Raw genomic sequence first — 9,840 nt, forward strand, 5'->3', positions numbered from 1 at the left:
AGAGGACGTCCTGCTCCCTCCCACAGGCCGTGGGCCAAGGCGTCCTGTGCCAGAGTTGGCTTTGTTTTGACTTTGTCCCAGGTAGGACAAATGCAAACCCTGTTTTGCTTGGTGGGTGCCTGACAACCAGCCTGGCCATGGGATCCAGTTTGAGATCGGAAGGTGGGGGTAGCCCTGCCCCCAGGGGAGGCTGGGGAGCTTGAGAAAGGGATGTGAACCCAAAGGGGCTGTGCCTTCCTGCTGTCGCCACCCGGTAACGGGCATCAAGGGGACTCCCAAGATACTGGGGAGGCTTTTCTTCCTTGCTACTGAAGAATAGCCCCATTGTTTATCTTTAGGAAGTGGTAGAAAGTAGTAGTGCCATATGTTTGGAAAGAGATTTATTTTCAGTAGTGATCGAGGTGATTATTTATGTGGGTATCACAGCGACTGTGGACATCAAGGATAATTTAAACCATGGCTCAGGTTAAACTTCCAGTTATTTTTCTAAAATCAAAAACTATTGCAGACATAAGCGCTCCACACACTCAAGGCCGTACACTTACTGAGCTCTTTAGACTTTTCTCCTTGGTGCCAGCAGAGAATATTATTTACTACTGAGAATATTTCTCTGCGAGATGGCTATTACTGTCTCCAGTTTCTAGATGGGAAAATGGGAGGATTTTATTTCTCAGGGTCCAGTTAAGTGGCAGAAGCAAGATTCAAACACAGGTCTTGCTAAATCCAAAACCCAGAGTCTATTATGTGTTTTTCAAATTCTCATGAAAATTCCTTACTGGGATACTGATTAAAATATAGAGAAGAGTTCTAAGAGCAGTCCAAAGGACTTGTTTTTTCCTGGAATCATTGAGAAGTGGGTTGCCACCATGACATCCCATCACCCCTGAGTACTTTAGTGCATATTTCCTACAAATGTGGACATTCTCCTGCATAATCCAACACATACTTTATAACCAGAAAGCTAACACTGGTATGTTACTATCTTTTAATCCTCAGACCCCACTTAAGTTTTGCCAATTGTTCCCATAAGGTCTTTTACAGCAAAAGGATCCCATTCAATATGCTCCAGTGCTCTGGAATGGCTCCTTGGACTTCCCTTGATTTTCTTGACACTTTTGAAGACCACATTTTCATTATTTTGCAGAATTTTGCATTATTTTTGTAGTTTCTTAATTTGGGCTAGTCTGCTGTTTTCTCCCGATTAGACAGCGGTTTTGTATCTTTGGCAGAAAGATCATAGAAGAGATGTAGATGTGTTCTCATGAAAACGCTTTCAACTACCAATGGGTTGATGACCTAACCAGGGATTCTTCTGTTTCATTTTTCAGGTGGAATTTAGGCAAGACGTATAATATTGTTTTGGGATCTGGACAAGTTGTGTTGGGAATGGATATGGGTCTCAGAGAGATGTGCGTTGGAGAGAAACGGACAGTGATCATTCCACCCCACCTGGGCTATGGGGAGGCAGGTGTGGGTGAGTAAGCAACAGCATTACGGGATGTCTGGGGCATGTTCACAGTCTGAATGTTGTGCTTCGGGGGGTGCCATATTTAGAACCACAATATGCTTCTTCCATTTAAAACCCAAAGAATCAGGGCTGCCTGGCTGGCTCTACTGACAGATATACAACTCTCGATCTTGGGGTTGTGAGTTCGAGCCCCACAGTGGGTGTAGAGAGTACTTAAAATCTTAAAAAAAAGGGGGCGCCTGGGTGGCTCAGTGGGTTAAGCCACTGCCTTCGGCTCAGGTCATGATCTCAGGGTCCTGGGATCGAGCCCCGCATCGGGCTCTCTGCTCAGCAGGGAGCCTGCTTCCTCCTCTCTCTCTGCCTGCCTCTCTGCCTGCTTGTGATCTCTCTGTCAAATAAATAAATAAAATCTTTAAAAAAAAAAAAAACCTTAAAAAAAAGAAACTTAAAAAAACTCCAAAGAAACTCTGGGTTTATAATTAATATCATTAACTAATTAATATTATAATATATAATCATAATATTATACATTATATATAATTAAAATATATTTATTGTAGATAAAATATAATATTAATACTATAACATGTGATAATATAATAATTAATATCATGAGTTAATACTTAAATTTAGCATCTTTGTTTAAAGAGTCCTGTGAATTCAGTGTTAATGCCTTGTTAATGCCCCACACCTCCTTAAGAAAGCAGGAGTTTTTGTGAAAAAAAGCCTTGGGTGTTCAAAGTCATGTGTAGGAAATGTCTGAAGGAGCTTTACAGGTGATTTGTCTTAAGTGAAGCTGAGGCTTCCTTCTGGAACAGGTTCCTGGGACAGTGGAATGCTACAGGACTTCACTTTTCACTTCTGCTGAACTTGTAAGCTATCTATGAAGATTTCCTTTTGGAAGAGATGAGTTTCAGGTTCTGGAAATACTGGCTTTACCTTGCCCTCACAGCTGGTATGGTATACTTCATGATTTGGGCCAAAATGAGTTTTACACATAGGGGATTTGGGAACTCACCTTCTTCAGTGTTTTTTGCTCCTACTCTCTGGAGTGGGGAAGTAGAGATGGGAAGTGCTAACTTATAAAAGAGATATACACTTTTGGATTGATTTTCTCTTTTTCACAATTTTTAAATAATTGTAAAAATACTGCCTGTTGGGATGTCTGGCTTGCTCGGTCCACAGAGCATGTGACTCTTGATCTCAGGGTCCTGAGTTTGAGCCCCATGTTGGGTGTAGAGCTTCCTTTAAAAAAGAAAAAGACCGAAAAACCCCAACTGCCTGCTAGTCCCCCACCCAATTCAAGAAGAAATACTTAAAAAATATGTTCCTTATAAGACCATGGGATATATAAATAGTTATAATAATTTCAAATAAGACATATTATATATGTACATATATACTCACATGCTTATGTAATTTCTTTTGGGCTCATAATGTATATACTGTTCACAAATTTGTATTTATAGTCCTATCTTAGATCAGGACTTTAAAGCATACTGTATTATTCTTAAAGTTCTGCTATGGGATTTATTCAAAAGTTCTATAATTGTAGTCTCTACTAATGGCTTTCAAACTTTTTTCACCAAGACCTACAGTAAGAAATACATTTCATGGGGGTACCTGTGTGGCTCAGTCGGTTAAGCATATGACTCCTGGTTTCTGCTCAGTTCATGATCTCATGAGTTGTAGGATCGAGCCCCAGTTTGGGCTCTGCACTCAGTGGGACGTCTGCTTGAGAGTCTCTTCCTCTCCTTCTGCCCCTCCCCCTGTGTGTGCACACATGCACCCTTTCTGTCTTCCTCTAAAAGAAATAGGTAAAAACTTCTTAAAGAATAAGAAATACATTTTATCTCCCCATTTATATCACACATAAACATGCACTTTATACATATACATTTAGCTTTATATATGTAAAATTGTTTCATAAAACCATACCTATCCTTTCTAGGATAATAATTAATATCATGATAATACCTTATATATTTCATTCTTTAATTTAAAAAAAATGCTGATCACCATCCTGTAAATGGATTTCATGACCCGCTAATGGTCACTACCTACAGTTTGGAAAAAACCTGTACAGTTTGGAAAAAACTTCTTGCTAGTGTTGAACTTTCTTGCTCTCACAAGGAATGCCTGCAGTTCATGAGGCAGCTGGAACCCTGGGTGGGGGAGGGAGGTTGAGCTGGGCATGCCTGTTGTCTGGTGGTGCTAACACTGTCTCCTTCCCTGTTGGTGTGGCAGATGGAGAAGTGCCCGGCAGCGCTGTCTTGGTGTTTGACATTGAGCTGCTGGAGCTCGTGGCCGGTCTGCCTGAGGGGTACATGTTCATATGGAATGGTGAGGTGTCACCCAACCTCTTTGAAGAAATCGACAAGGATGGTAATGGAGAAGTCCTCCTTGAAGAGGTAACTGACCTTTGAAGGAAAGCGGGACTAAAGGAGCCCAGGGAGACTTATTGGGGCAGGGCATCCATTCTGAATGAAGCCTTCTCAGGGTGAGGAGGACACCTGTGCTTATTTCTTGTGATGATGGTAACGTGCACACACTCATGTGCCAAGCACTTCTAACACACGCTCTAAGTTGAAGCTCACGGTTCCTCTGAAGAAACTGAGCCCCTGAGATGTATGGGGATTGATTGCAGGGCTCACAATTCAGTTCTCAGTTCCTGGGTGCTCACTGTATACTGCATTATGCTAAGACTTTTTCACATATATTATCTTGCCTGGCCCTTGTGGCAGCCATGTAATCATCATCCCCATTTCAGAAGAAGCAGCTGTGCACAGAGAAGGTAAGTGACTTGCCCAGGGTCACATAGCTATGCAGCAATTAGCCAGGATTCATATTCCTGTCTTGATCATCTAGGTGCTGGGTGGTTTCTTCTGTAGCAAATGCCACTTTGTAGAGCTGGGCAGTAGAGGGGTCTGTCCTGTCACACCTTGCTGAATTCCACTACACTGCCCATTCTGTAACTGCTTATTCGAGGACAGGGCTCCAGTCTTCTCCACTTTCTCTCTGACATCAGTCACATGTTCCCGGCTACTGGGTGGTTCACATTAGCATGAAAACATGCTCTTTTTTCCCTTCTCTTGGTGCATCTTTCCATTTCTTTTATTTCTTTGCTCCCTTCACAGCAAAAATGTCAAAACTCTTTTAAACTCACTCCTGTCAGACATTTTTCCCTCCATGTCACTGAACCTGGTCTTGGTAAGGTGACTGGTGCCTGTCATGTTGCTTCAACCAGTGGTCACTTTTCATTCTTGTCATACTTGGACAAAGCTTTGCAGGATGCCTTCTTTCCCGGGCTTCCAGACCATACTTTCTTGGTGTTGCTTCTTCCTCATGGTTAAGTTCTTCTCAGTACTTTTCCCCCTGATCTCTTCATATTGGAGTGCCCCAGCCTGAGTCCTAAGCTTGTTCTCTTCTCCACCTTAACGTCACTTCCCGAGTGATCTCAACCAGTGCCATGGCTTTGCCATCCAAAGCCCCATGACTTCCAAACTTATAGCTCCGGTTCAGTCTTCTCTCTTTACTTCAGATTCCTACATCTAACTACCCACCTGACATTTTCACTTTCTGAACCCCTGCTACCTCTCTCCCATGGACTTGCTTCACCCAAAGCCATCCTCATCTCCTCCAATGGCAACTCTGTCCTTCCACTTGCTCAAGCAAGAGCACTCAGTAATCTTCGACTCCTCTCTTTCTCACACAGGCTATAACAAATCCAGCAGGAAATCATTCTAGCTCTATCTTGAAAATTTATCCAGAGCCTGACGACTTCTCATCATCTCCACTCTGTAGCACCATGTTCCAGTGCCTGCTGTCTCTGGTTTGGATCTCTATGAAAGTCTTCGTGCTTTCACCCCTACCCCTCACAGCAGCCAGAGCGATCCTTCTAAAACTTAAATTGGATCATGGCTTGCTTTGTCTCAGAACCCTGCGGAAGCCCCCTTTTCCAAAGTCCTCACAGTGGCCTGTAAAGGCCCACAAAGTTTCTCCATGACCTGCTCACTGTACCTTCCTCTCCAGCTGCTTCTCTCCACCACCACCAGGCATGCACCCACCTTTGGCCTTTGCACCAGCTGCCTGTCCTCTCAGAAGACACTTCCCTGGATAACTGTTTGGCTGGTTCCCTCCCTTCCTTCAAGCCTTTGCACAGGTCTCCCTTTTTCGCTAGGGTTTTACCCTGACTGCTGGTTCAGGACCTCAACCTTCTCCCCTACCTGTACTCTTGATCTTCCTTGCTTGGCTCTACTCTTCGGTTTTCTAGAGTATTTCACTTTCTAAACTAATATGTGATTACTTATTTATTCTTTTTTTTTTTTTTAAGATTTTATTTATTTATTTGACAGAGAGAGATCACAAGTAGATGGAGAGGCAGGCAGAGAGAGAGAGAGAGGGAAGCAGGCTCCCTGCTGAGCAGAGAGCCCGATGCGGGACTCGATCCCAGGACCCTGAGATCATGACCCGAGCCGAAGGCAGTGGCTTAACCCACTGAGCCACCCAGGTGCCCCCTTTTTTTTTTTTTTTTTTTTTTTTTTTTTAAGATTTATTTGACAAGAGAGGGAGAGAGTGAGAGAGGGAATACAAGCAGGGGGAGTGGGAGAGGGAGAAGCAGGCTTCCTGCTGAGCAGGGAGCCAGCCCTATGTGGCACTCGATCCCAGGATGCTGGGATCATGACCTGAGCCGAAGGTAGACGCTTAATGACTGAGCCACTCAGGTGCACTGATTTACTTATTTCTTAAATGTTCCTTTTTTTTAAAAATTAATTTATTTATTTGACAGACAGAGATCACAAGCAGGCAGAGAGGCAGGCAGAGAGAGAGGAGGAAGCAGGCTCCCCGCTGAGCACAGAGCCTGATGCGGGGTTTGATCCCAGAACCCTGGGATCATGACCTGAGCTGAAGGCAGAGGCTTTAACCCACTGAGCCACAGGCCCCCCTAAATGTTCCTTTTTAATTGTGTCTTTCCTACTAGGATATGCTAGAATTACAAGGGGAGGATTTTTTTTTTTTTTAAGTTGATGTCACTCTAGGATCTTGGATGGTGCTCAGCACAGTAGATAATGTTTTTATTGTATGGATGATCGCAGGCAGTAGTGTTCTCAGAGGCTAGGGTGGTTAGGGGATCAGCCTTTGGTGGAGAACTAAGCGTTGATTAGGGAAGACAGGATAGCTCCAATCGCTGCTGTGTGTTGGCTGCTGGAACCCAGGGGCTTCTAGAGTCATTTATCAGGGATTTTTAACCTTCATCTGGAGGGGAAAAAAACACCAAAGTTTGTGTAGCTCATAAAATTGTGTCCATTTTGTGAGCTCAGACTCCAATTCCAGCCCCATTGCTCTTGGGATGCTCTGTTCAGGTTCTGTTCAGGCCCAGGCTTGGCCGCCGTATCTCATGATCTGTCCTGTTCCCTCTCTCTCCAGTTCTCAGAGTACATTCATGCCCAGGTGGCATCTGGCAAAGGGAAACTTGCTCCTGGTTTTGATGCTGAGATGATCGTGAAGAATATGTTCACCAACCAGGACCGGAATGGAGATGGGAAGGTCACGGCGGAAGAATTTAAACTCAAAGACCAGGAGGCCAAACATGATGAACTCTAAACCTGACTTGGGCCACTTGTGTGACACCAAGCCCCCTGTCGTGGCAGAACGTGAAGTGAGCCGTGAGGGTCTCTCAGAAAGGGGATTGTCCATAAGCAGTAGATGGTCACACAGTACTTGGGGCATGTCAGGGATGGGTCGATGCACATGGTGAGAATTTTAGGCCACATGCCAGTGATACGAAACAAAGTTGAAGTGAGGTGCCTCAGCAGAGGCTGTGTAGAATATTGAAATGGCTGCCCTGTCAGCCATTGTTTTGTGAGCCTTCCGGGTAGTTTTGTTACTGAGGGAAAATAGTGTCATACAGAAGTTACAATCATCTTGGTGGGAACAGAAGAGAAAGTGTCCAGGATATCCACATGAAGAGGATTCACATTTTTTTTCTTTAACTAGCTGGTGTTTTAAGTGTTCTCCAGATGAGCAGAAAGATGAAGGCCATGTCCCAGCAGTATTCCCCGAAAGCCTGTACAGGCTCTGGTAATGCCCAGCTTCCACTTCCTGCTACACACACACACACACACACACACACACACACACACACACTTTGTACGCATGTGCTTTTATAGTTAATCAGGCCCTACCTGTTGTGGTCTTCCAATTGGCTGGGTTAACTTGGAAGTTAAGAAGAAAATCAGTGGACCAAACAAAAGGCATCCTGGACCATGAGTAGAGAATTGATTCTGTGTTTGCTATGCAAGATTATCTGCTTCACCCTTTCTTACTCCCATTGCTCTGTCCTCCCTGAATCTCTCCATCAGATAGATATGCACAGGGCTGGTGGCTAAGCCATGCTCCAGAGTTTCTCACTGTGACCAAGATGGAAATGTCACCCCAAGAGATAAACAAGGTGACTTATTTCCACTCATTCATGTCCTGGAGAGGGAGGTGCCCAAAAGCCCAGGGCCTCTCTCTGTGTAGGGAAACAAGGACACGGTTACCTGCCAGCCTGTGCCCATGTTATGCAGTAACCACCTAGCTGCCTTATGTCCTCTGTTCCCAAGTGGTGGCAGCATCCACCCTGAAGTAACCAATGATTTTCCTTTTAAAACTGCTTTATATTACTAATTTAAACTGTTTTGTACTGATGTAGCCCTGAGATAGTTCATGAAAATGCTGTGCACTCATTCAATGGAATAAATGTTGGAAAACTTGTTTCGTATACAAAAAAATCAAATTATAACGTCAGGTTTTGTGGAGTTTTACTTGGAGGCTGAGAACATCTCATGAGAATACACCTCAATTATCCGTTGACAATCCCCTTAAATACTCGAGGAATGCCTCTGCATTTGAAGGAGTGTGAGGTAGAGTATACGGGGTGTGTCAGTCAGCATCCTGGTAGGAAACACACCATCACATAAGACTTCTGAAGAGAAGCTGCATAAAGAACTCTACAGGAGTGGGGACAGGGTTCAGAGACCTAGTAAGGATGTCAAGGTAACATGACAGTGGTTGGGGAGCACCAACAGGAGGCTGTTCTACCCCCCAGGCCTGAAAGGTGAAGAGGAGCCACAGCCATGCCCAGAACTGTAGCTGGTACTACGGCAGAGGAGGGCAGAGACACCCCCTTTTCTGTCCTGTCCCTGGTTCCCACTAGCTGAACCCAACCCAAAGGCCAAAGGAAGAGGAGGCTAGGGGCTGGTAGTCTTAGAGGTCAGCTTTTTGGGGGCACAGAGAAAGGTGGAGAATGACTACAGGGGTTGGAGTGGGAGCAAATGGGTGAATGATTGGCACATATAGAGAAAAATGTATGTTTTTAAAAGCAGATGTTACCGTTTACTCTGCAGAAGCAATTTCAGGGACTCTGCTTTTGGAAGGCAGATGAGCTGCATGCCGTGGCCTCCCGGCTGCTGCTGTCGTGGTAACTTACATTCCTCAACCTGTCTTCTGTAGAGCACACAGTCACTCCAGATTTTCTGTTTAACAGAATTCCTTCAGTGTACTAGATAGGCTGATAATCTTGCTGAATTGCCCTTTGGAATGCATTTAACCTGTAACACCTCACAATCCTTACGCATCTTCATGAAGATAAAAACCTGGTGTTTATTCTCTGCTTCTGATTTTTAGTTGGTTCTGATTGAATTTCTTCACTGGCTGTTTTCTTTGGTGGTGGAGAGAGGTTGGCTGAATAAAAGACATGTTTCTCTGGGGAAATTAAGGTCTGTGGGCCTCAGAGCTTCAAGAACAGAGAGAATCCTTAGCTTGTTTTTGTTTTTAAACTGCCTGCCCAATGGCTGAGCTAGAACTTTGGTCTTCTCTGGCCTTCAGGCTCAGATTGAAATGCTGGCTCTTCTTGGGTCTCCAGCCTGCCACCTGTTCTGGTTTTTTTTTTTTTTTCTTTTCTTCCTGAGCCTTGTGGAAGTATAATGAACAAATAAAATTGTAAGATATTTAAAGTGTATGTTACGATTTGGTATACGTATATCCTTTCCAAGTAAAGGATCTCTCCTCGACCTAGCACCTCACTCTGTGTGTGTGTGTGTGTGTGTGTGTGTGTGTGTGTGTGAGTGTGTGTGTGACCATTTAAGTTTTACTCTCTTAGCAAATTTTAAAAACTATACAGTATAGGTCATCATGTTACATATTAAATCCTCAGAACTTACTTATCTTCCAGCTGAAAGTTTGTACCCTTTTACCAATTTCTATTTCTCCCATTCCCCAGTAACCACTTTTGTACTCTGTTTCTGTGACTTCGGCTTAATTTTTTTTTTAATGCTACATATAAATAATAATGTATAATATACATCATTCTAAATCCTTGGCTTGTTGGG

General features: G+C 43.9%; 1 protein-coding gene across 2 annotated transcripts in view; it reads left to right on the forward strand.

Moving 5' to 3' along the window:
- The window catches only part of FKBP9 (FKBP prolyl isomerase 9), a 39,412-nt gene extending 29,942 nt beyond the window's left edge, over window positions 1–9,470 (forward strand). The window contains exons 8-11 of one of the 2 annotated variants that reach the window (XR_007121389.1): window positions 1,329–1,474; window positions 3,716–3,879; window positions 6,896–7,127; window positions 8,857–9,470. Coding sequence is in view for 1 of the 2 variants with exons in the window: in XM_047694222.1 (XP_047550178.1) it covers window positions 1,329–1,474; window positions 3,716–3,879; window positions 6,896–7,072 (487 nt within the window). In the remaining variant the exon portion in view is untranslated. Of the gene's footprint in view, window positions 1–1,328; window positions 1,475–3,715; window positions 3,880–6,895 lie in introns of both variants that reach the window. The other variant, XM_047694222.1, reaches the window with a different exon arrangement.
- The last annotated feature ends 370 nt before the right edge of the window (window positions 9,471–9,840 follow it).

The sequence above is a fragment of the Lutra lutra genome, chromosome 11, assembly GCF_902655055.1.
Source record: "Lutra lutra chromosome 11, mLutLut1.2, whole genome shotgun sequence".
Taxonomy (NCBI): Eukaryota; Metazoa; Chordata; class Mammalia; order Carnivora; family Mustelidae; genus Lutra; species Lutra lutra.